Source organism: Maniola hyperantus, chromosome Z (genome assembly GCF_902806685.2).
Source record: "Maniola hyperantus chromosome Z, iAphHyp1.2, whole genome shotgun sequence".
In the NCBI taxonomy this organism is placed as follows: Eukaryota; Metazoa; Arthropoda; class Insecta; order Lepidoptera; family Nymphalidae; genus Maniola; species Maniola hyperantus.
Genome location: NC_048564.1, coordinates 12,790,053 through 12,816,846, shown reverse-complemented (window position 1 = coordinate 12,816,846; position 26,794 = coordinate 12,790,053). Strand labels below are relative to the sequence as shown.

The 26,794-nt window shown below is 34.9% G+C and overlaps 3 protein-coding genes across 5 annotated transcripts in view; 2 read left to right on the top strand and 1 right to left on the bottom strand.

Moving 5' to 3' along the window:
- The first annotated feature begins 649 nt into the window (after positions 1-649).
- Positions 650-23,786, top strand: LOC117995418 (sodium/potassium/calcium exchanger 4-like). Of its 3 annotated transcripts, none has more exons than XM_069509119.1 (10): positions 650-779; positions 4,608-4,728; positions 7,362-7,583; positions 11,791-11,927; positions 12,779-12,949; positions 13,263-13,488; positions 14,147-14,269; positions 14,904-15,128; positions 18,091-18,192; positions 20,139-23,786. In XM_069509119.1, the coding sequence occupies exons 2-10, from the start codon at positions 4,653-4,655 to the stop codon at positions 20,459-20,461; spliced, it is 1,605 nt and encodes a 534-aa protein (XP_069365220.1). In that variant the 5' UTR covers positions 650-779; positions 4,608-4,652; the 3' UTR covers positions 20,462-23,786. The 3 variants fall into 3 exon arrangements, with proteins under 3 accessions (XP_069365220.1, XP_034839325.1, XP_069365219.1); XM_034983434.2 differs by having other exon boundaries at positions 14,150-14,269; positions 14,901-15,128; positions 20,139-23,785; XM_069509118.1 differs by having other exon boundaries at positions 14,901-15,128; positions 20,139-23,785.
- Positions 23,787-24,516: 730 nt separating this feature from the next.
- The window catches only part of LOC117995403 (calaxin-like), a 53,579-nt gene continuing 51,301 nt past the window's right edge, over positions 24,517-26,794 (top strand). Inside the window, exon 1 of the mRNA XM_034983423.2 lies at positions 24,517-24,527. The gene's annotated coding sequence lies outside the window, so the exon portion shown is untranslated. The remainder of the gene's footprint in view (positions 24,528-26,794) is intronic.
- The window catches only part of LOC117995608 (calcitonin gene-related peptide type 1 receptor-like), a 46,456-nt gene continuing 44,340 nt past the window's right edge, over positions 24,679-26,794 (bottom strand). The window contains exon 13 of the mRNA XM_034983596.2: positions 24,679-25,610. Coding sequence (XP_034839487.1) covers positions 25,561-25,610 — 50 coding nt within the window. The 3' untranslated portion in view covers positions 24,679-25,560. The remainder of the gene's footprint in view (positions 25,611-26,794) is intronic.

The following is a 26,794-nucleotide window of genomic DNA, read 5'->3' as shown; positions in this document are numbered from 1 at the left end:
CTGCACATTTTTACCGGCCAATCTCCTCTGTGTCTCCTTCAAGCTACTTGAGACTGGCAAAGTGCATTGTGCTGACATGGCACTGGAAAAAGCCATATATTAAGAGAAGAAGAAGAAGAAATCCTTAGTTCATGTAGGGTGAGTTAAGCATGCGATGTGCGGGTAAAGTTTATTATATCACATACTAGCTGACCCGCTCCGGCTTCGCTCGGGTGGAAAATCGAGGTGGGGGTTGCATTTCCAAAAATCCTGGAACATGTATTTCTTCATTTGTAACCGAAAACCCAAATACTAATTTTCATGTAAATGCGAACCAAATTAGGTTATTCAGGAGAGCGCTGGAGAGTGCGCTAAGGAAACTTATCTTAAATGCCGATCTGGGTTACGTTGCGGTGCGGATGCTCACATCGTGACGCACGTGACATCTCGGGGAGTCCCGTATCTCTTCCAAATTGTACAGGCTTTAGAGAAAAGAGGAAAATGCAACCTCGTTTTCCTTTTTTGTGTATGCGCAACAATCAAACTACTAACAAATGTAGGTGAGTATGTATAACACTTAATTGAATCTACTAATCGTTGACAGCACCTTATCAATGAAGATTATCTGTTTAAAAACCCCTCGCATTCATATCTCCATTTCAGTGTTATAATTGAAACCCTTGGAGTGATGAGACGTAGCGATCGGTATTTAATTGCTAAAATGTTTTATAAATAAAATAAATTTGCCAGTATTGTGTCGAAAAGCAACGAACGCCGTAAAAGGGCCAATCGGCATACATGTAAGTATAGTGTTAAGATATCTAAAGGCGTCATAGTTATCACAATAATAATCAAATCAGTGATCTCTTATACTGATTTAAGCGATCAATACATAGTTTACACTCTCACATTAACTGGAACGTATTGTAGATTTTTTATTGTATTTTTAGAAATTTCATTCTATCCTTCATACCGGATTTAAAACAAAGTTAAGCGAAGGCAATGATTGTGTTTACTATTGTTTGACTCTATTCCTTTGAGTTTCTTGGAATTCTAGGAATTGTTATTAAAACAGCATCTCTATTTTAGTAAATAAAGGCAGTGATATTTTTCATTTAACAAATCGCTAGTGCATGATTTCCGGTATTGAGAGAAATAATGATGTTATAATAAACGGAACTTTCGCGAAAAATGTATTAATTAAGCTGTTTTTTTAATATTTTGGTGACTAAAGAGTGAGCATTATTTTGGTTTTTCTATTTCACGCCATACGACAAATACAATGTGAAAAATATAGTAGGTAAGTATCTAATACTTCTGTGTTTGTTGCATTACCTACCTAGATAGATACCGTTGGGTTATTGTACGTCTTAAGTACTACGCGTACTTAATTACTCTTAGAGCGTAAAAATCTTTATCTAAGGTATTTTACAAAATAGCACACTTGTGTATTTTTAGTCATTATTCAAGGAAGTGAACCTTACCAAAGATTCCAACCTAGCGCCTGACTAGAAAATCAGGGGTTATTCATAATCCTTATACATAATATAATTACGGCTATATATTATTTCTTCTTAAACAAAAAATATCGATATTAAACAACCTGTTTCTTTAATATATTATTTAAAAATAAATAACTTACTAGCTGATGCCCGCGACTTCGTCCGCGTGGAATAAGGTTTTTTAAAAATCGCGTGGGAACTCTTTGATTTTCTGGGATAAAAATTCTATATTACTCTGCAGGTCTTTATCTACAACATCAACATCGACATCATGCTACAAATCACGTCAATCCGTTGCACCGTTGCGACGTGATTGAAGGACAAACCAACAAACAAACACACTTTTGCATTTATAATAAGGGTTATATCACAGTGTTAGTTACAATAAGATGGGACTAAGACAGGATTTTTGTAGGTACAAATATTTTAATAGGAAAACAAAGAGTTCCTATTAGGTAAATGGGATTATCGAAATTGTTAAAAAAATTCTTTATAAATAAAGTCAGTAAACCACTAGTAAGCTGTGATAGCCTAGTGGTTAGGACGTTCGCCTTCTAAGCGGAGGTTGGGGGTTCAATCCCGGGCACGCACCTCTAACTTTTCGGAGCTATGTGCGTTTTAAGTTATTAAATATCACTTGCTTTAACAGTGAAGGAAAGCATTGCATCGTGAGGAAACCTGCATGCCTGAGAGTTCTCCATAATGTTCTCAAAGGTGTGTGAAGTCTATCAATCCGCACATGGCCAGCGTGGTAGACTATTGCCAAAACCCTTCTCACTCTGAGAGGAGACCCGTGCTCTGTAGTGAGCCGGCGATGGGTTGATCATGATGATGATGATGGTGATGATGAAACCAGTAGCATCTGCGGCTTGTATCTTCGTAACTTATTAGTACATAATTAATATGAATAATACTGTAGTATGCAAATATGTATATTAGGTAAACCATACACGACTCGCCTTAATAATTCTCAAAGCTGGGTTTTTAAAGTAAATGGTCGAACTCATTTAAGGATAACTGTCGTAACTATGCTTTGTAATAGAGATTCGTGACACAGTTCTTCGAATAATAATAATTATAGTCATTAAAGCACAGCGGTACTATTCCGGAATTCTAAAAAGATATAGATACGAATACTCTTACCTACTAATATTACAAGTGGGGGTTTGGACTTCTTCACGCTACCATGACTAAACCAATTTGGTTGAAATTTGCAACGAAGATAGCTTATATTTCGAATTATCAAATACTTCTTTACATACGGCCAAGTGCGAGTCAGATTCGCGCACCGAGGGTTCCGTATTAGTCGTATTTTTTCAATATTTTGCACGATAAATCAAATAATAAATAAATATAATACCCCACTTGGCATAGTTATCTAACCATGAAAATTGAAAATACTAATATTTGTTCATGAACACATTTTAAATTTTTCAGTCAGTCAGTGCAGTCTAAGCCACTGGGGTTAGAAACATGAAATTTACATGAAGACCATTTAAAAACATGAAGTAGGTTTCTTTTGTAACGTAGACGCCTATTAGGAAAGGATTTTTGGAAATTCAATCCCTAAGTAGGATTAAATAGGGGATGGAATTTTGTTAGATGAAAATTGGTATTTGAGCTTTTGGTTAAATATAAAAATACATATTTCACGATTTTTAGAAATTCCACTTCAAAAGGGGTTAAATAGGGGGTCAAAATTCATATAAAAGTCCGTCATTTTAAAAGTTATTTTCATAAAAATTGGTATTTGGGTTTTTGGTTACAAATGAATAAATACCTATTTCAGGATTTTTGGAAACTCTACCGCCACATCGATTTTTTAAATTCCACCCGAGCGAAGCCGGGGCGGGTAAGATAGTTTAATATTAAGAATATTCAAGAAAACTTTTACAAGTGCTTTTGAATCGTCAAATAATTTGATTTGCCACTGGTTCGGAATGCTGTTCCTACCGAGAAGAACCAGCAAGAAACTCGGCGGTTGTAACAAACATCCAAATATCCCAAAGGACACGAAAATCGATTTTGATATTCTTTGTTCATTATTTTATATTTAAAAGTAAAACTATAAAAATCCGTATCATATCTATTTATTTGTGTCGCTATATACATTATAGTCTGGTTTAATGTGGGTAAATAAATACGCATATTATTTTCAGAATATTTACTAGGTTGACAGACGTTTTATCAATTGTTAAAAGCGCATAATTATTAGATAACGAAATAATCCGTTGCGATCTAATTTTAGCAATTAAGCCGGAGTATAAATAATATGGATTTAATAAGTACTTTCTATATACCTAAACTGAAGTTTTAAAATTTTAAAGCTACAATAATATACCAACCTACGTGTGGTTGCAATAATAACTATGTACGTAGGTATTACATAGATACATACAAAAACACTACATCCAGTGCCCGGCAGAACGTATTAAGAAACTTACGCGATAGATTTTTCCCGTAGTTTTCATGGTTAAAAAAGACATGTTCTTCAAGATCTTAACATCTGTGCAATATGTGAATCAGAAGGAATCGAACTTAGTCAACTTCGTTATCATACGCATCATACCTACGCATAATTTATTTAATCTAATTAATAATAGGGAATAGCAAATAGGAAAAAAAACCGGCCAAGTGCGAGTGAGGCTTGCGCAACGAGGGTTCCGTAATACAGACGTATTTTTTCGACATTTTGCACGATTATTCAAAAACTATGATGCATAAAAATAAATGAAAATCTGTTTTAGAATTCACAGGTAAAGACCTTTCATATGATACCCAATTTGATATAGTTATCTTACTTCAAAAATTAAAAATACTAATTATTATTAGTTCATGACCACAATTTAATTTTTTGTGTGTGATGTAACCACAAATTCACGGTTTTCAGATTTTTCCCCAAATGCCAGCTATAAGACCTACCTACCTGCCAAATTTCATGATTCTAGGTCAACAGGAAGTACTCTGTAGGTTTCTTGACAGACCGACAGACAGACAACAAAGTGATCCTATAAGGGTTCCGTTTTTCCTTTTGAGGTACGGAACAGACAAAACAGCTATATTTCTAACTAGAATAGTATACTTACGAGGCATTTAATATTGATAATATAAGTATTTTATTTTCAGCGGTAGTGTGATTGCTTTCTTGGCGTGGCGTCAGTGAAGCGGAAAATGGTTTACCATTCAGTTATTATTGTCTTAACGATATGGATATCTATATCGTCCAGTGCGGCCCTCGAAGATTTTAGTAAGTATTTACTTAATAATCAACTTATGTACAGGTATTTACTTAAGGTATGATTCCGAACCACACTGCACGCAGCAGCGCTGCCGCAACAGTGCTGTCACCAGCTGTCACAGTCCTGTTGCGGCACTACTGGTCCCCATACAATCTCTATAAGCTTATATGACATTACATTTCGAGCTAGGCAGCAATATTCCGCCACATTGCTGCCGGGAAAATTGCTGCCTAGCTCGGAATGTAATTCGGAGTTGATGCGCGCGACTTCATACGCGTGGATTTAGATTTTTCTAATTCCCGTGGGAGTCCTTTGATTTTCCGGGATAAAAAGTAGCCTTTGTCACTCTCCAGGTCTTTAACTAAAACTGATGCAAAAAATCACGTTTAACCGTTGCTCCGTTGCGACGTGCTTGGAGGACAAACCAACAAACCAATAAACCAACAACAAACACATTTCGCATTTATAATATTGGTAGTGATTTTATTACATTTATGCTTCAAGGTGATTATTTTTATAAGATAATACATGCATTAATTTATAATTATAACCGTATATTTTTTATACTTAGACCAGTGCTAGGCTACAATCACACGTGATGGTAAGTGATGATGTAGCCTTAGCTATGTATTTGTTTATTATGGGATAAGTTATTCAAGGATTCGAAATATTTGACACTTCTTCCATAATCATAGAGGTTCTATGGCCATAAGTTATTTCGAAGGATAGTAATAATTAGTATTTAATTATCTACCTAATTAATAACTAATTAATAATTCAAAGATTACTTCTATAGGAAAAATATAGAGTAGGTATGAAGGGCATTGTAAATAAGTAAATAAATAGAGATAAAAGAATTTATTATCTCAATTAAATAAAACGCAGCGTTTGTTTCAATATTATTGCTATCTAACACAGGAAAATTACATAAAAATAATTGTCTGACTACATAAGCACACAAAAACAAAAATATCTTAAAATTACCTTAATAATTATGTTATTATAGTTTTTTTTAATTATGAGAAATATATTTAATATTCTTAACACGAAATCCGACTGATATTTCCTATATCGATTATTTGGATCTGATCTTAGGCTAAGACTTATAATATAATACTAAATAATAGTATTAATATGATAGTCTTTCATTTATAATATTATGTAGTCATAATTATGAACATTAGTAATCCTTAACACAAAAAACTTAAACAAGCGTTGAACGAGTGTGTATTTTAAACATGACATAATATTTTCAATACAAAAATTGACAAATATTTTAAAAATATTGTAATGGACTCTGTATAGAAAATACTTAATGCTTAAGATTTTAAAGTATATTCAATGTACAGAAATCATCCGGTTACAGTTTTATTATAAGTATAGATAATCTGAAGGTACACATTGTAGGTAGGTACTTACTAAGAATAGATTCAGTGTTATTATGTGTTTTTGTATTAATAAATAATAATCGAGGTAGGCTAAATTTGGTTTTGATACGATTTACTATTATAAAGTCATTAATGTATTTTTCTCCCACTTGCTCGGAAATTGATTCATTATTAGAAAAAAAAACCAAAACGTCAATCGGCAATTTCCAAACCCAATTTTTTGTTTTTAGGTACACGCCGTACACGTGACATTTATTATGAAGTCGGTTAGTTATAAAATGATCACAAAATATAAGAAAAGTTTTCAAGTGTTCTTGTCGTTGTATAACTGTACAAACTGCTATGTAACTATTTGAATTCATTTGTTTTTTGATTCCTTCCTTGAAATGAGAATAAGGTTAAGTTAGTTAAAATCGTTTAGTTTTAAATTCACTTCCGAAGTCCTCGTTTTCGCCTGGTCCTTCCGATATTGCTTGACCGTAACTTGCTTTATTTCCGGCCTGGACAGTAACGTACTACTGAGATATTTTAATTGTTATTGTTATCACGCTCAAATTTCTTAAGCCATGTAATCGGACTTTCTATACACTTAGGGAGAGTTTTCGGCAGTTAATACTTATCTATCATATTCATAAATGATATGATAAACATGATAAATGCCCCATGATTTAGGAATCGATCCGTTACGAGATTATGGTTCTTGCACTATTAAAATGTTTTCCGCTTTTACCTGTAACTACAGTCTCTGATTGCCTTCCGAGCTGACTGATCAGCTACATAGATAAACTTATTTACTTATAAACTACAATATATTATCGTAAACTTATTTATTCCGTATCCGTAGTTCAAATAAAAAAATGACGCAGTTTTAAATTATAAAAATAAAATCTAGTGACTTCTTACCTATACTGTAATTTGTAAAATATTAGGCAAGTCTTAGCACTATTTAAATTATAAATGCAAAAGTGTGTTTGTTTGTCTCATGAATGCAACAGATATTTACATGCATATAAGAAAGACCTGAAAAGTGACAGGCTAATTTTTATCCCGGAAAATCAAATAATTCCCAACGGGATTTGTACAACCCTAATTTACGCGGATGAAGTTGCAGGCATCAGCTTATAACAAATAAAGGAGGTTTGTTAGTTTCTGAAAACCCGAATCTCAATTTATACTAACCTTATCGACATGTAAACAAATATAGTTTCTAGGTAAGTATGTTACATTATACCTATACCTAACTCACTGTTTAGATGCTACGGGAGATGATTCTGATTACTTGACGGTGTTGAACGATCGTGGTGAGACGGTGTACATCACGAGAGAACTCATGAACAAGCTAATCGAGGAGGCGGAGACATGGCACTGGACGCCTTGGCTGAGGACCAAAACGGAGATGCTCGGGAATATTATTCAAGAAGTGGAGCGCATTGCCCAGGACTCCGTCGAACATTTTCCCGACAGCCTTTTCACAGGTTAGTTATGTTTTTATAATAGAATATGTTTTTATTCAAGTAAACTTTTTACAAGTGCTTTTGAATAGTCGGGTAGTTTTAATTTACCACTGGTTCGGAATGCCGTTCCTACCGAGAAAAACCAGCAAGCAACTCGGCGGTTGATCTTTTTAATTTTTCAATTTACAATGTTATCATACCATACTATACAAGCCATTGCAGCCCCGTGCATTGCTGGAGCGAGTCAAATCCAAGCTTTTTTATCATTTACATAGTCTTCGACTGTTAATTTTTTTTAAACCTATCATGAAACTACACGAAACAAGGTTGTTTTCATTGTGAATTTTTCTCCATCCAAACTTAGATACCTACTGTTAGTTACAAGTTTACACTAGACGGATTGTACTTATATTACTCGTATCTTGGTCGATTACGCATGTCTTTCAGTTTCCAGAAGTACCCTGAAAAATCTTTTTTTTAATATTTTAGTTCAGGTCTGCGGGAAACAGCTTTCTTATAACTATTGTAAACAATTAAAATTTCGTAATTTGTTAGTTTAGTTTTTACATTTATTGGCACTCCGTGCACTATTTACTATTTGCATGTTGGTGACGCAAACCTTGAAGTTTTACCCATTCCAAAATCGCTGTTTTCACTTAATAATAAATAGTAATTTGTATATGTATGTGTATAATATAATAATAGTATGTATATGTATAATATGTATTAAATATATTTAATTACATCGCGAGAGCTGCTCGGTTAAATTAGTAATTTTATTATTAATTTGAGACGATTATCAGACTGACAGATCAGATGAGACTGATCTATCAATGCACAGCTCAAACTACTGTATGGATCGGGTTAAAATTTGGCATGCAGATAGCAACTACTATGACGTACACATCCATGAAAAAGTTTTTGAAAATTCAATCCCTAAGTGGGTAAAATATGGGTTTGAAATAAGTGTAATTTTAGCCCGTTCCCCTTTTGTCGGCTGTCTTTCTCAAAATCGGTTTCAGACAAGTTTAAATAGCTATAAAAATTCTGCCGGAACTGCCGGGCTGTAAGTGTGTACGAAGTTGTGGGTATAAGCTAGTTTATCGAAAAATTTTGGATACATATACTACTTTATATATTGATATTATGACATGTATTGGTTGACCACTTTGTTTTTATAGATTTTAAGGGTTCCGTACCACAAAAGGAAAAACGGAACCCTTATAGTCTATCAAGAAACCTTTTTTTTGACCTTGAATTTACCTAGAATCATGAAATTTGGCAGGTAGGTAGATATTATAGCTGACATTTGGAGAAAAATCTGAAAACCGTGAATTTAGGGTTAGATTACACAAAAAAAAAATTAAATTGTAGTCATGAACTAATAATAAGTATTTTCAACTTTCGAAGTGAGTGACTATATGAAGTGAGGTATCATATGAAAGGTCTTCACCTGTAAATTCTAAAACAGATTTTTATTTATTTTTATGCGTCATAGTTTTTGAATTATCGTGCAAAATGTCGAAAAATTACGACTGTAGTACGAAACCCTCATTGCTTGAGCCTGACTCGCACTTGGCCGGTTTTTTTTTATATGTCCATATTCTGATCCATTCAGATATGATATTTATCCGATAGATAGATTCCTTAACAACTATACCAAAAATGTAGGATTTGAAATTCGGAGTTTTGATCGTGGTACAAATACATCATATTAAGTTATCGTAATCTCCACGTTTAGAAATAGCTGTTATATCCAATGTTTGCCGTTTCTTTTAGCAAGTTTTCAAGTTATTTTGGGTTTTTTATTCGTCACACGTTCGTATTGTATTATGATCTCACTTGATGGTAAGCAAAGATTTATACTGATGCAAACTTGGCAAATGTATGGGGTATATTAACAGATAGAGATCTGTGTTTACTTGTAGCAACCGGTCAGCGGATTCCCGCTTTTGTTTCACTCTGGAGTAGTACCTATTAGAAAATACTTTCCTAAAAAAATCTGTAGGTTTTCTATAAAAACAGATTTAGCAAAATCTCCAGTTTTATTATTGCTAATAGTGGTTTAAACTATAGTACGTTGATATGATTATCCTTTCCTTTGATATCATGTAGATGACTCGTACATATAGTTCGTACAAAATGACTTCTCATGCGTCATTTTAACTTTATGGGTCAATTGTTATGACAAAAGTACGGTTCAAGGGTTCACTTTTAAAATAAGGAATAAAATCGTACCTACTTTTGACATGAAATTTGACACAAAACGTTGAAATAACATACATTGGGTTTTACACGGCACCATAATATTACAAGGTAATAAAAGTAGTCTTTTCCCAAAGATATATAAAATTCCCAGCCTTGTAATGTCTATTGTATTTTCCGGTAAAGATGTTGCTAAGTACGTGCAAAGGAAAAGTGCATTCTAATCAGATATTATGTAATGTTTCTAGTATAGAAAATTTGTTTTATCCTCGAAAGTCCTATTTCTTTGATATAGGTATCATCATCATCATCATCGTCATGATCAACCCATCACCGGCTCACTACAGAGCACGGGTCTCCTCTCAGAGTGAGAAGGGTTTGGCCATAGTCTACCGCGCTGGCCATGTGCGGATTGGTAGACTTCACACACCTTTGAGAACATTATGGAGAACTATCAGGCATGCAGGTTACCTCACGATGTTTTCCTTCACCGTTCAAGCAAGTGACATTTAACTACTTAAAACGCACATAACTCCGAAAAGTTAGAGTTCCGTGCCCGGGATCGAACCCCCGACCTCCGATTAGAAGGCGGACGTCCTAACCACTAGGCTATCACAGCTGATATAGGTATAGTCATAGTGTTTTATAATGATGGGATCTTGGACTGTACTAATAAAATGATGTGATTTTTTATATGGTGGTAGTTTGGGGCTAGAATTAATTATTATAGAGAATAATTTAATCATCAGGTATTGAACCAGGGATCCCCCATTAATAAGGCTACAGTGCTTACCACTGCCTCAGGGAGGTCGTCAAATTATAATTGTGTACCCCTGGTGGGACCCGAACCCACAGTCCCCGGCTTAGGATACATTAATATAGTGTTTTTTCTTTTATCCTTGTATTAAGAACTAGCTTATGCTCACGTCTTTGTCGTGTGGACTACACAAATTTCAAACCCTATTTCACCCCCTTAGGGGTTGAATTTTCAAAAATCCTTTCCTTGCGGATGTTTATGTCATTATAGCTATCTGCATGCCAAATTTCATCCCGATCCGTCCAGTAGTTTGAGCTGTGCGTTGATAGATCAGTCAGTCAGTCACCTTTTCCTTTTATATATTTATAAATTAAGATAACGACAAGTACAAGACTAGACAAGACAAAGTTATTACCTCAGCAATAAGGAATAAGACAAGGGAATTCTATTGAAAACTAGCTTTATCCGCTTGAATGCACAGTTTCCTCGTGAAATGTACTAAATCATAGTGAAAATAGCATTAGATCGCCGAAATTGGATTTTTTGTTGACGTACACTGACTATAGGGTCATTGCCGGCTTAGCAAAAACCTGGTTCTGCAACCTAAATTATGTTATTTTACGTTGCTTTTACGTAACGTAAATTTTACGGACGAGTCGAGACTCGAGACGTAATTTTATTTTGTGAAAACTGAGTCTTTTACTAGCTGTACCTACACAATTTTCATTAAATACAAAATCGACATAATAATCTGTTCTACACAATATGTTCGATTTATTCATTCGAATCAATCGAAAAAACCGCACGTATTTGTGGGCGTAATTGTCTTAACCACTCGGCAGTGCCGTTTAAAGCCAAATCGAGTTCGAGTGTAAGTGCGGGCAGATCGAGCTGCCTTTTTATTGTGCACTAGCTGCCCTGGCGAACTTCGTTCCACCTAACAGTCGATTTAATTTTTTTCAATTTTTCTCTCTGTAAGAACCTCGTACTTCAAGGAATATTATAAAAAAAGAATTAGATTTTACTCGCTTAGAGATTGAATTTTAAAAATCCTTTCTTAGCGGATGCCTACGTCATAAAAGCTATCTGCATGCCATATTTCAGCCCAATCCGTCCAGTAGTTTGAGCTGTGCCTTGATAGATAAGTCAGTCAGTCAATCCTTTTATATATTTAGATTTAGATAAATAATTATATCCAACTTTGATGCCGGGCTTAGGGCTATGCAGAGCTGGCTAGGCGTATAGCAATACTATTTTTTTTTTCAGACGAACAACTACGGCAGGGTGCGTTTTTGTGCTACGTAATGTTCGGTATATATTCATTCACTCTGCTGGCTATTGTGTGCAATGACTACTTCATTCCGTGCGTCGAAATGATATGCGAAGACTTGAAGATACCTCAGGTTTGTTTTATGAATTACTAGCTGATGCCCGCGATTTCGTACGCGTGGATTTATTTCGGTTTTCAAAAATTCCGTGGGAACTCTTTGATATCCCGGGATAAAAAGTAGCTCTCCAGGTAGATTGACGTGATTTTTTGAATTATACCCATGCAAAAAATCACGTCAATCTATTGTTACGTTGTGACGTGACTTATTAGGAACACCAAAAAAACTCTCGGGCATGTAGATTTCATCGCGATGTTTTCCTTCGTTGGTACAATATGTTCCCAAGTGATATTTTAATTGGTCTAATTTTTATTTAATGGCTCTGAGGAGTTAGAGATGTGTGACTGAATTCCAACCCAGAACTTTTTTAAAGGATGCCAACGTCTAAACTACTAGACCATAATAATTTTTTTTTTTGAAGTGACAATTTCTTTAGGCGCGTTGGGTGAGAGCAAATACTTCAAGATTGCGTCACAACAAAAAATTACGAGACATTTCACCGCGATTAATAGCCTCATCTGGTGACAGAAGGGCTGGCTCATTTTTTGCGCAACGGATCAGCCTGGCTGTCCAGCGCGGAAATGCAGCCAGTATTCTAGGCACTATTCCACGCGGGCATGATTTGTATAGTAATTAGATAAGGCTAGCTTAAAGTTTTATTGTAATATTTTCACAATAAAAAAAACACAATAGGTATTAATAATTCCGAGATAGCCAACAGATGTACAAATTAAATCTATAAGAATTTGATTTTTGATAAAAAAACACTGTTATTTCTTAGCTTTCACTTCTGTCGGTTGTCCACTGACTCCCCAAGGTTTTTAATTTTTCCAGTTGAACTATATTTTGACTGGTTTTGTTATCAGAATGTGGCAGCGGCTACATTTATGTCAGTCGCAACGTCATGCCCGGAGTTCTTCGTCAACGTGATATCGACGTTCCTTACGCAGTCCGACATGGGCATAGGAACCATAGTAGGTTCGGCCATATTCAATTTATTAGGAGTTGCTGCCGTTGGGAGTCTTGCAGCTGTAGCAGTAAGTACACCTTTTTAAAATAAAACTTATTTAAGCTCTTAGGAACTAGTTATAAAATGTATAAATTTCTATGGAACCGATAACAACAAACACTACCATTGTACTTAGTAATATACAAATAATAGTACAAATAATACAAATAATAATAGTAGTATAAGTAGTGCCTGACCACGACTCATGCAACTGAGTCGACATTTCGGCAGTTAAAAATCGCTTAATTAATCGTGGTAGGTATATACCCATTTTATACAATACAATGTATCTACTTCTTTCTTACTTATATAGTTTGTTTAACAATCTAACATTGTTGTAGCCTATCGCAATCGATTTTCGCCCAGTAACAAGAGATGTGATTATCTACATGATGACCGTTGGGGTCCTCGTGGCGATAGTGTGGGACGGCCAGGTGGTCTGGTACGAGGCACTGGTCCTTGGCATACTTTACGTATGCTACTTCATCTTCATCTTCAACAGTATGAAAATTTTCGGCCTTATCGAAAGGTTATTCATGTCTTGCAAACAGAAAGGAGCATCAAATTGTGAGTAGTAAATACATAGATGTGGACATCTATAATATAAAAATGAATCACCAAATGTGTTGGTCATCGCAAATCTCGAGAACCGCTGAACCGATTTCGCTAACTCTTTTTTATAATATTCCCTGAAGTACGAGAAAGGTTCTTACGGAGAGAAAAATTTAATTCAACCTCCCCCTCAATTGTCTAAACTCCACCCGAGCGAGGCCGGGGCGGTTAGTATACAATACAAATACAAGTGTCAAGTACACTAGATAAGGTATGTAAAACAGAAAATACAACACGCACAAAAGTAGAAAAGAACTAGGTATACTCTACAAATGTGACCAAAATGCAGTAGTTTTAAGTCTATGCTCTAGACGCCTATTTACTTCTTATTATCATAATAATAATAATGTCGTTGTTTACTACTTTGTTGTTTCTACAGGTTTTTTACAAATCCGTTGACGTCATGACAGCGCATGAACCTAAACAATATCAGTTAGCGTTTTTGCGGCAAAATTTGAAATACTTTAAAATGCATTTTGATTGCACTTATCGATCGAATAAATTTTTTGTGATATTTTTGATAGCTTAGGATAAAACTAAGACGCTTTTCAAAGTACCCTTTATTTGTCACCTGGAGTAGAAAACCCCGATGATAATAATAACACTTTCTCAGCAGACACCGTGAACACCATTAGTAAGTCGATAGAAGAGACACCTGATAATAAGAACATAAACAATACTGAATCGCAAGTGAATGAAGTTTCGAGCAATGGCAAACCTGTCACCATTAATAAGGGTAAGTCTGTATGCATCGGATTCCTCATTATTGAGGAACCTTTTTCTATTAATTATGTACTGGTAAGGGTTTTGTTAGGGATACGATTAAACTTAGATTACGGGATTTGGACTCTTAATTATAACGATGATTAATTATTATGATTATTAATTATTATCACCACTATATCTTACAAATTCAACCACCGACCATCGAAAATTGTAATTTATCTAATAAATTATTAGGACGATAAATACATTTAAAAAAGATACAAATTAAAAGTTAATTAATTAATAATTTAAACTAAAACTAAAACCTTAAAAAATATAATATTATAACTAAAATATATTATTAAAAGGAGTCCCTTTAGGCAAGGTTCCGAAGATGCTGGCAGCGTTCCCCCTTTGAATAGCTGGGCTAATTCTTTGTCCGAGGTAGCTGCCAGCTCTTCGGTCTCAATTAATAAATAAATTAATAAATTATTTGACTTTTGACTTTAACTTAATTTGTCGATAAGTTATTTAGCAACGTTGTTACCCGTACAATAATTGTATGGTCTTTTCTGACGAGCAATAATGTTGTTAAGTAACTTATCGAATGACTAAAGATTTATTAATTTTTTTGTTTATTTATTAATTTTTATTGTTTTTAGAAGAAGAAGCAGTGGTGAAACCAAAGAAAAGTGTATTTCGATTCCCAAAAGAGAATTCTATCATGTACAAGTCATGGTGGGTTTACACATGGCCCCTCAAGTTAGTGCTTAGCATGACTATACCCTCCCCCGTGACATGCAGACGATTATACCCGCTGTCCTTCTTTATGTGCATCATTTGGATCGGCATTAATTCCTACTTAATCTCTTGGAGTATGACAGTTATAGGTAAGATTAATTACCTGAGGTTTTTTGACTTTCTATTTATTAATAAATATATTATCCGCCGTACTCGGAGTCGCTAATCGTTACTTAAGATTGAGTTAAAACGAGACAGATTTATGAGAGAGATATAGCTCTGTCTCGTTTTAATTAAACTTAAGTAACGATTAAGCGACTCTGAGTACGGCTGTATGACAGCTAAACTCACGTGTTTATCGGAGTACGCCCGATTAGTTTCAAACCCATAGGCGGCATCAAGAACTAGAAAACTAATTGGACACACTGCGACGAATACCTGAGTTTACTAATATTATAAATGCGAAAGTGTATCTGTCTGTCTGTCTGCTAGCGTTTCACGAACATCCGTTCAACCAAATTTGACGAAATTTGGTACAGAGATGTCCCAGAGGTGGTACCAGGGAAGGACATAGGCTACTTTTTATCCCGGAAAATCAAAGAGTTCCCGCTGGATTTTGAAAAACGTAAATGTTAATGATGTACGTGAACGTAAATGATGAAGTCGCGGGCCTCAGCTAGTGTATTTAAAGCTGATGTTGTTTTGTGCAACCAGTGTGTGTTTATTATTTGTTCGTTTATTCGTTCGTTAATTTATTCATTTGCTTTCATGATTACATGAAGCACTGTTAGGGCATTCCAAAGTTAGGTACTTTACAGGGCTTCATGTAACCTAGTAATACGTACATTACCAACACGATCTCGAGATGCGTGGGCGATGTCCACCCCATTTATGAAAGCATACCTTTTCCAGGAATTCAAGTTTTCTTATCAGATCATGAACTAAAAGGTCGCCAGCACTTAGCCCCATACTCATACTAATATAATAACCAAAATTTGCACCGCAATGCTGCTTTTTGACTATTATTGACTCACTCCTCAAAACTAATATAATGAGGGTATTCCCTTTTAGCATTTAGAATTGGCACGAAGGAAGGTCGAATAGCCCTAACTCTGTAGTTAATATTCAAAGCATTTCTATGCGGAATTATTGTTACGTGACAAACTTAACTTTCCTTAATCTCTATTTTAAATAATAAATGTAACAGAATGGAAGGCAACATGTTTCCTTCCTTCTAGTGTCTGTTTCTTTTAGTTTTCCTCACGCGTAGAAGGTAAAATATAGATGGCTTATGAAATCACCTCAGCATCCGTCCGAGATGTTTATTAAGATTTTTTAAAACTTTATGGTGGAAATTAGAATAGGTACATAGTTAGGCCATGTGTGCACTTATCCGTGATTTTACGGATCCGTGAAAAAATACGAATTGAATGTACGTATTTATATGACGGCCTCTTCGAAGAATCACGGATACGAAACGAATACGGATGAGTGCACAAATGCCCTTACTGTTACAACTGTACAAATGCGAGTACTCAAATATTTAAAAACTAGATGATGCCCGCGACTTCATCCACGCGGGTTAAGTTTTTTTTTAAATCTGGAAGTCTTTGAATTTTTGGGATAAAAAAAACCGAGTCTCCGAGATGCAAACTCTCTCTGTTTTAAATAGATGATATTCGTAACTTCGTTCACGCGAATTTAAGTTTCGATTGGGAGCTGTTTGATTTTCCGGGACAAAAAGTAGCCAAACCCGTCCCTGGAATGAAAGCTATTTCTGTACCGTATTTCGTAAAAATTGGTAAAGCGGATGAACCTTGAAAAGTATCACACAGACAGACAGGTACATTTTCGCATTTATAATATTAATATTTAATTTAGTATGGTTTTATAAAGTTATAAGCTGAAAATTAGAGCAGTCATAAAAACTTGCAACTGATACAATCGTGTGTTAGAGCGGTTACGCATTCAACCGATCCGAGTCCGTGAAAATACGGATTTAAGAAACTTGGACAGAACTCGGTTATTGCTTACGCAGTTATCCTGTCCGATTCAAATACAAGCTCAGAATCTTGGACATCTTTAAATATCTACGTCATATGTCCGATTTGAATCCAAAGCACACCCGAGAAATTCTCACGGATGACGGAGAGAACTCGGGTGACTGAAGTCAGCGCTAGTGCGTAAGCTACCATACAACTAATAGTTTTTTGACTACTTTGGAACGTATTTTTACGGATTCGGATCGGATGTAGTGCGTAGTCACCCTAACTCTAATTTTGATACATAAAATTTTAATGAAGTACCCACTTAGATATTCTACAACAATATAGTTAATATTTATTTAGCAATTCTATTATAATCTGTGCAATAACACGAGATAATACTGAAACAAATACAAATGTGTATTGATAGGCAACATTGACCCGTTTTTTACGAGTATTTATATTTGTCCCATTTGTCTATAATAATCTTCTTCTTCTTCTTCAAGGTTGGCAATGATCAAGGCTAACTGGATCTATACTAATATATATTTAATATTTGTAGCTACTATTATTAGTAGTATATATTATACTAGTATTAGTAGCTAGTTAGTAGTAAAATAATTCAGAAATAAAATGCGAAAATATACATTTTTGTTTTTTGGTCTTACTTGTTGTTTATTTAAAAACTTGCTTCTCCCACAATTTTCGGTGTAAGGTCAGAATGGACTTAGAGTTTCCAAGGACCCCATTGGAATTACTCAAAATAATTTCTTAGTGGTGGAGTCTAGGTTATAGAACGAACTTGCCTATTTTTATGCAAATCTCTTTGATTTTAAAATCCTGTGTGAACTCTTGGATTTTCCGGGACAAAGTGTAGCTTATGTTCTTCCCCAGGGTGCAAGCTATTTCTGAATTAAGTTTCAGCAAACTCGGCTAAACAGATGGGCTATGAAACGTTAGCAAACAGTTTGACAGACCAACACACTTTCGGATTTATAATATTAGTAGAGATATGGATATTAAAATATAAACCGTTCCTGTTTTTTGTGTTTTTGAGAGGAGTAGTCGGGTTTTATTTTGAACTTTACCTTGTTAATCAAAATTAAAATTATCAGTGCTATTTCAGGGCATACGTTTTTAATTCCCGAGTCGGTGATGGGAATGACCTTCCTTGCGTTCGGCGGCTGTTTACCTGAAGCTTGTTCCATATTCATCATGTCCAGGAGAGGTAAGGGGCTATTTTTTAATTTTATTTTAGACTAGCTTTTGCCCATGATCTGTTATTTATAGCTTATGTTACTTCTGAATAATGTAGCTTTCTAATGGTGAAAGAACTATTAAAATCGGTTCAGTATTACAGTATTTCGACGATAGCATTTGTTGTAATTGGATGAATTTTTGTTATACTTGCTGCGACAGTGCATTTTAACCGATAGCGAGAGACTGTCAGCCAATCGGAGGTGATTGCAATCGTCACATATGTAGCTGTAAAACTTTGTGCAACTGCTGGGCCTGTCGATTATGTAAGCAATGTAGTAGTGAATAGTAATTGCTTTTTATCAATACATTCATCAAATAAAATAATAAAATTAATGAATTCAATGCTGCTTATTATCAATACGATGTTCATAAATTCCTGCTCTAAATTAAGATTGTATTAAATATCTGTTCAAGCGATATCTAATATATCAAGATTAATGTTTGTTTGTATGTTTGTTTGTTGTTTTCGTGTACGCACAATTGTTTATTCGATGAGTTGAACCTTTTATGGTTGTTGTTGGCACTTGTGCTAAGATTTCTAGCATAACAACAAACCTGGCGATAGCGAATAATTGTATTATTTTATAAGGCACTGCGACTTTATGTTTTTATTCTATTTGCAAAGGTAATTTTTTATTGAGATACGAACAATAAATATAGTTAAGTACATCATTTTTAATTTTGTATAAATGTGTATATTTTACATGTAGAAAAACTTATCATTAAAAATTTACGCCGTCCAAATGGTCATTTATGGGCTTTGTGCCCAAAACACTGGCACTATTAACTCGCTGAATAGCAAGGCTTAACCGTTGAGCGAAATAAGCGCCACCGATCAGCTTTTGGGACACGACGTTTATTAAAGCTGTCGTGTCCGATGTCCAGGGACCCAGAGTCTCAAATGCAAGCGCCGCGAATCTCCTTACTAATGACTGAGTATTTCCTGTGGTTAAGCGCTTGAACAGATTCAACTGCTGCAGCCTTATTTTGGAACGTGCCCGGTAAATGGGACGCTGCCAACGTATCGACGTAGGTTGCATCCCACACCAGCGCACGCCACATCGACCATGGTCCTATAGTCATTCCATCCGGCCTCTTGCCGTCATCCCTGAACAAGCCGGAAGGTTCTAGCTGAGCTGGGATGGAGGCAGTGGCCAGAGCGCGATTAATGATATAGTCCAATTTATAAATTTACTAGCTGGCGTACCCCGGCTTTGGTCGGATGGAATTTCTGAAAATCCTTTCTTAGTTGGAGTTCGGAAAACCTGGTTTCCTAATAAGAATATGCGGAATATTTTCTTAAGAGGTTTTATTCTGGCGTCGGCATAGTGAGTGACAAATGCGAATGCCGGAAACTAAAATCGTTTGATCGGTTCACTGAATTCATTCGTCACTTTTTATTCATTTTGTATTCAATTGTTTCAATGCAAGTGAAAGGTGCCAAACGAAAGATAGAAATGAACAAATAATGAACTATCTGATATCACCTTTACGTCGTGATTTGTAACCTGCATATACTTCTTTTTTAACTTGAGAACCTTTTGAAATGAGCTGGCTTTGAAATGTTTTTTTTCCGTAAATAACTCCATATTTTTTTTTTTTTTTAGATATAAAGTATATTTTGCTACTCCATATTTACTATGTTCCAACGGTTGAAATGACAATTGAAAAAACTTGTCTAAATTGTTTTTAGACCCAAATCGAAGTAGGCACCAAATTATCAAAACATTGTTTGAAACTTATTGCTAAGGCGTTAAGTTTTTTCCAGTTGAACTGTTGAAGGCTTCGTGGTTTGAAGTGTTGTTCACATTTTGGAAAACAGATTTTACTTTGTTATGACAGCTTTGTATATATTCCATATTAGACATATTAGTGGTAGATACATATTTACAAACATATTTTACTTTGTTACAGGCGAAGGAGGAATAGGCGTATCCAACGCTTTAGGAGCCAATACTCTAGCGATTTTATTCGCCCTGGGGTTGCCCTGGCTCATTAAGACCCTCACATTGCTGGTTCAGGGTTACGACACAGCAGTCACCATCAACTCGGCGGGCATCGACTTCATCGTCGGCTCTCTATTGGTAGCTGCTTGTTGTCTGTGGATATCCTTATTCATTGCAAAGTTCAAGCTGAGGAGAAGCATTGGATGTCTACTGGCAGTATTATATTTAATTTTTATCACATTTGCGATACTTGTCGAAATGGGAATCATTTTGGACAGGGAAGGGTTTTGAAGCTCTCTCTCCGAAAATGGACTATGTTAGATGCTTTTTCTGATTGGGAATGGATGCAAGCAGTGGTTGTGCATCTTTCCTACTTTGGTTTTTGGCATCCCTCTCTTTGGGATTTGCCTGCTTATCTTTGCATTGTCTTGGAAGTGTCTTAGAAGTCTCTCAAGTATTTACACGAGGCAATGACTACCTCGCTGGGGCCTACCTGAGACGCGGAGTAGGTACTAAGTATTTCCTAGACTAGTCTAAGGACTAGGTACTAGGTAGTTCATTTATAGGATTTTGCATTACAGTGTCGTACCAGGAGCTCGATGTAGTGAGTAACGACGGATATCATTTTCTTTTTTAGGGTTCCGTACCCAAAGGGTAAACGAACATAATATTATCGCTCGTTGTTATAGATAATGGTACGGAACCCATCGTGCGCGAGTCTGACTCGCCCTGGTCGTTTTTTAGCATGTATGACTACTAGTCGAATGAACAGAATTCCATTATTAAATTGTGATTTTATTTGTAATTAATTTTATCTTTAACCGAGTGAAGCGAGGCTCTTAAAAGTTAAATACTGTTCATTGTATTACAATTTCTAGGAGTCACATCGGCGTTTTTTTTAGTTTTACTTAAGTATTTACAAAGTTCTGTGATGAATTTTGTTTTCTGTTTGTTATTATCTACTATGGTTAAAGGTAATGAGTAATGACACTTTTGCCGAGGTATAATATTTAAACGGGAGTTGCGAAACTTCAAAATATGCTTAGGTATTATGTCAAAGTTAATTATTTTTAGTCGTACCCAGAGTAGTAGTCTTTAGCCGTACTCAGAGTAGCTTAATCGTTACCTAAGTTTAGTTAAAACGAGACAGAGCTATATCTCTCACATCTATCTTTCACGCACTCATCCGATCCGAGTCCGTGAAACTACGTTTTTTTGTACTTTTTGTTTTGTATGGTAGCTTATGACAGGTATGTCGTTGTATTCTCACGGATGACGGAAGTGCAGTGCGTAATCGCCGTCAGTGTTCCTTGGTAATAGGTGTAGTTACAATATGTTATGTTAATTTTATGATGATAAATAATGTGAGAATGTGTTGTTGATTTGTTCTGTTTTAATTTTAAGCGAAGTTAGTTGTGAAAAGCACTAAAGATAAACATACAAAAAACTTCAATCATCTTGTTAGTTAGATAATCCATACTAATATTATAAATGCGAAAGTGTGTCTGTCTGTCCGTCTGTCTGTCTGTCTGTCTGTCCTTGGCTGATGGGTTGATGGGCCGTGAAAGGCTAGCACCATTCACGGCCCATCCGTTCAACCGATTTTGACGAAATTTGGTACAGATGTTACTTGCATCCCGGGGAAGGACATAGGCTATTTATCCCGGAAAACCAAAGAGTTCCCACGGGATTTTAAAAAACCTAAATCCATGCGGACGAAGTCACGGGCATCATCTAGTATTTAATAAATTAATTTTTTTTTAAATACCTATTCCGGAAATCTGCATAGCACTTATTGAAAAATACATTTATTATTTTCCCTGCATAGTTTAATAATTATAGGTATCTACTATAGTCTATCCGCGGAAGAAGTTAGTAAGTATAGCACTCTCTGTTATAATCCCATACAAATGATAGAGGAAAAATAACAGTGGGCGTTAACCATTTTGAGACACCAACCAATCACAAACTTAAATTTGAGATTGAATCCGAAAATGTTTTCAAAAAACATTTGAATTCAATTGAAAATATACTTTCGTTTGTGATTAGTTGGTGTCTCAAAATGGTTATCGCCCACTGACATTTTTGGCTTTATCATTTGTATGGGATAACGTAATAGCGAGAGCGCTATATTCACTTCTTCCCGCAAATAGGGTATAGTAAATATGATGTGAGTTATACCCCTGAGTGAGGCTATGTATAGTTTTGACAGAAGAAGATCTGCAAGATAATTGTAATATTTTCCAATGTTATATAGTAGGTTAATGTTAAAAAGGTCCTAATCTTACATGATATTCAAATACTTATTGTATTTTAACCGCATTTTGTGACGTGCATTTTTTAATACGCTTAGAATGTCATTGTGAATCAGCTGGTAAACACGGTAATTAAGAAATAATTTTCATTAAATAATGTATTTTGTCATAGGCACCTCTCATATTCTAATATGAATATTTAATCTTAAATAAAAGATATCAAAATAAAAGCTGTAGGTATAACATTATATCTATGATACATGAGCCAAACTTGATAATATTTGATGAAAAATCTTCCCATAAATTGGAGTTGATTTTTTTCTTATAAGGATAAAATATTATTTCGAAAAAGTAAATCAAAACTCAGTGAGTTCACGATCTTCTTATTAGTATACGTATTATATAAATAAAAGTGAAAAAAGAAAACTTATTACAATACTCAAGCTATTAAAATATTAATATATTATTTGTGAAATTTTGTTTATCTTTTATCAGGGATTAGATATTATAATACCTACTAATAAAATGATCGCCTGATAGTGAATTTTGACATGTCATAGCTTAACATTTGAAAAAGATAAATTTATGTACCTATGTATTTGAATTTTGGTATATTTTTAGATCCAGTATCATGTTTATCAGGATCGAAAAATGTTTATCGGTATCCTGGACGGTCATATTATCATACTTTGTTACTAATTGTTAAGTCTGTTTTACGCTGGAGCACCAAAATTTGACAATGCGGCATTCTACGAATGGAAATGCCAATTTTGATGCATTAAATATCGTGCGGCTCTCTATTTTATACCGTAAAAATATCGTGATGTAGAGTTTGAATATTACGGTATGACAGTCGGCTGATTTCTCGTAACATATTGTACTATGCAGCCTGTGGCACGCCATAATATTGCATTATATTGCTCTGGCGTAAATGAACTTTTGTGTTTGTAAACTAATTGTAAGTTTTAAAGAATTTCGAATTAAAATGCATTAAATCTTGATCAACTCTTTCTCTTTTAGTTTGCTTTTCGATAGATTTTCTACAGATTTATAATTTGTAATTGTATGTTAAGTTTTATTAAAAAGTACTTAGTTATTAAAAACTAACTATCAAAGTACGTATTAAGTGCCCTGGTCACTATTAGAAAAATATGGCCCGGAATTTTCATTCAAAAGTAGGTAGATACTACAAGTAGGTATATTTGCACGTGCAATATCTGCTCATCAATCATGGATCATACGAATTGATTTCTTTGAAATTAATTAATTAAATCTTTGTGATTATTATGTTATCTGATAATGATAAAATGTGCGACATGGAATTGGTTTATATGATAGCCATATAATAAGAAACAATAACTGCGACCCCACGCAAATTTAATTACCTACCTTCACATGTGCAAATTAAATACTTAAATAATTAATTAAAATAAAATTAAATAATCCAAAGATTTGATTTTTTTTCTTCTTCTCAATCGTTCACTTGTGACAGAGTGGTCGTGGCTATGAATTCTTCACTGCTGCTCGTGCAATCTCCCTCCAGCGATTTCTGTTGGTGGCCTTACGTGCACACATGGCATGCCCGTTACGGAGCTGTTTAAGTCCTTCCTAGTAGGGGAACAACCATGATTTGAATTTACTTGGATGAACTGTCGTAAAGCTTCAAATGCGCACGCATATAAATGAAGCATTTTTGACAACCACACTGGCATAGAGTGAGCGCTGTTGCAAGTTTTTTCGTATTCAATTAAAATCCGGTGACCCGCTTGCTCGTTTGCTCACTATCAGTACCCTTATTATAAATGCGAAAGTGTGTTTGTTCTTCAATCACGTCGCATAGGTGCCACGGATTGACATTATTTTTTAAATGGGTATAGATAAAGACCTGGAGAGTGACATAGGGTACTTTTCATCCCGGAAAATCAGAGTACTCACGGGATTTTCAAACCTTATTCCACGTGAATGAAGTTGCGGGCATCAGCTAGTCTCTATATAAAAAATATCTTTTTCATTGTTTTCCTTACCTTTCTATTGCACGTCGTATTTGTTTGCATTGTTAATGAACAATACCTTGCGGTATAGGTACTTACTCCACGTTTTTAGTAGGGTTATTATATGTATAAAAAGAAAAGCTGACTGACTGACTGAATGATCTATCAACGCACAGCTCAAACTATTTAACGGATCGGGCTGAAATTTGGCCTGCAGATAGGTCATGTTTAAAAGACAATAAAAAAACATTAATGTGCTTCGATTAACTTTATTCGAATCAAATCTGTCTTCACAAACGTGTATGTAGGTACAAATATACATTTTGTTTAAAAGTATGTACGCATTTAAGATTACGAAAAGATAATCGACAATTTGTAAAAAATTGCGCCCTATATTTCAAATCCAACCATACCGATTTACCAAGTCCGTACCAATCTTCTGTATTCTAAATAAAAATGAAACCATTATCTCTTTTTAAAATTCGATGTGCAGTCTTTTTTGCCGGATATTGTAGGTACGTAATCTTATTATGTTATACATAACTTAAAAAATATTTGCCAATTGACTTTAGTAATTCATAAACTGCTTTAAAAAATATCTCTATATATAAAAATGAATCGCAAAATGTGTTGCTGATCGCAAATCTTGAGAACAGCTGAACCGATTTCGCTAATTCTTTTTTCATAATATTCCTTGAAGTACGGGGATGGTTCTTACGGAGAGAAAAATTTAAAAAAATTTAATCGACTGTTAGGCGAAACGAACTTCGCCAGGGCAGCTAGTTTACTATAAAATAAGTTAATAGCCTCATCTGGCAACAGTCTAGCTAGTTCATTGTTTGCACAAACGATCAGCCTGGCTGTCTAGCGCAGAAATGCCACCAGTATTCTTGGAATCATTCCACGCGGGTATGATTTGTTCAGTAATTTGATAACGCCTAGCTAGCGTTACCATTGTTGTAGTTTTAAAATATTTAAAAATGCCATCTCGCAGGTACCTGACACCAGTGTATTAAACCGCACAAAAACTTTTTTGGTACCGTGATTTTCTAAATGTTTTCAAAATGGAATACACTGTTTCACCGATTATTACCTTAATCTAAAGTTATATACTTTAACACTTAGATTTTTAAATTTTTTACCACTATAATATATTTTCTCGAGTATTCATCATGCTGTCTCCTCCCGTTACACCTGTAAGAAGAGTAACTTTACACACACAAAAAGAGTATAAAAATAAAGGTGCATCCAGATTATTTAACATGTAACACATCTTCATTGTTAAATAATATTTCGAAAATGTTACTAAACCATGCTACATAAAGATTGTGTTATATAATCTGGTTACACATTTACGCCTATCCCACACAGAACACTTTTGCTATCGTATCATTCATTTGTGTTGTGAATTGTGATGATTAACATGAAGTGTCAAACTTTACTCATAAAACGAAAACCGTAGGAATGTTGGGGACGCCAATATTGACAGGACTATAATATATTTTATATCCCGTAGTGCGAAATATGCTTTACGATCTCAACGATATATCTCAATATTTTTGCATGTTCGCCTCTACTACCTAATGTACACATTTCATATTCGCCGTAAAACTGTGCGACGACGCGCATTTAAGCACCCATTCATCTTTTCAATTTTGCTTCACACACAATATTACTAGATGTATAAAGTGGAAATAAAATGTTAATAATGTACCTTGGAATATTTCAGAAAAGATGCACGTATTCGTTTAGACTCTTCGCCACGACCTTGAGTATTAATTAAGCAGTGGTGGATTAACTCTTAGCTTCCGATTCTAGGAATCTAAATCGCAAAAACCTTTTAAGTCAAATCCCAAATCATGCTGAGATATCATACAAAGTAAACTTTCCAAAACTTAAAGAGTGAAAAAGTTTAGTGTATGAATCTAAATATCATTTCTATAAAATTAAAGAAAAGTTTTCGCACTCGCTTCGCTTGCGCTTGTGTATCATGACGCAATTATTATTTTCTGTTCGTTTCCGAATCTAGTAAGCATATTTTATTATTTATTATCGATAGCCCGCAACAGGTCGAGATGGAAATCGGAGTATGAGATGAGGGGACGCCCCGCACACCCGCACGCGCTCGCCCGCACAGGGTTAGCGCGGGGACTGTGTCGGTATGCGGGGCGTTTCTTCCCGATTGCCATCTCGACCTGTCGCGTGCTCTAGGTGCTGATTTTCTGTTTATTTTTCACTATGAGTGTAAGCATCGTTTCTGTAAAATTAAAGAAACACCTGTAATTTAAAGTTTATTTGAATAGCGAACCATCCATAGACTTATTATATTGAGCCATCCCGTTCTTAGCAGAGTCAATTTTAGGTAGCGTTCAGATCAA

Coding starts and splice junctions, on each gene's coding strand:
- LOC117995418 (XM_069509118.1), top strand. CDS start 4,653: ATGGTTTACCATTCAGTTATTATTGTCTTAACGATATGGATATCTATA. Junction 7,584..11,790: donor TCCCGACAGCCTTTTCACAG/GTTAGTTATGTT, acceptor TTTTTTTTTCAG/ACGAACAACTACGGCAGGGT. Junction 18,193..20,138: donor ATTCATCATGTCCAGGAGAG/GTAAGGGGCTAT, acceptor ACTTTGTTACAG/GCGAAGGAGGAATAGGCGTA.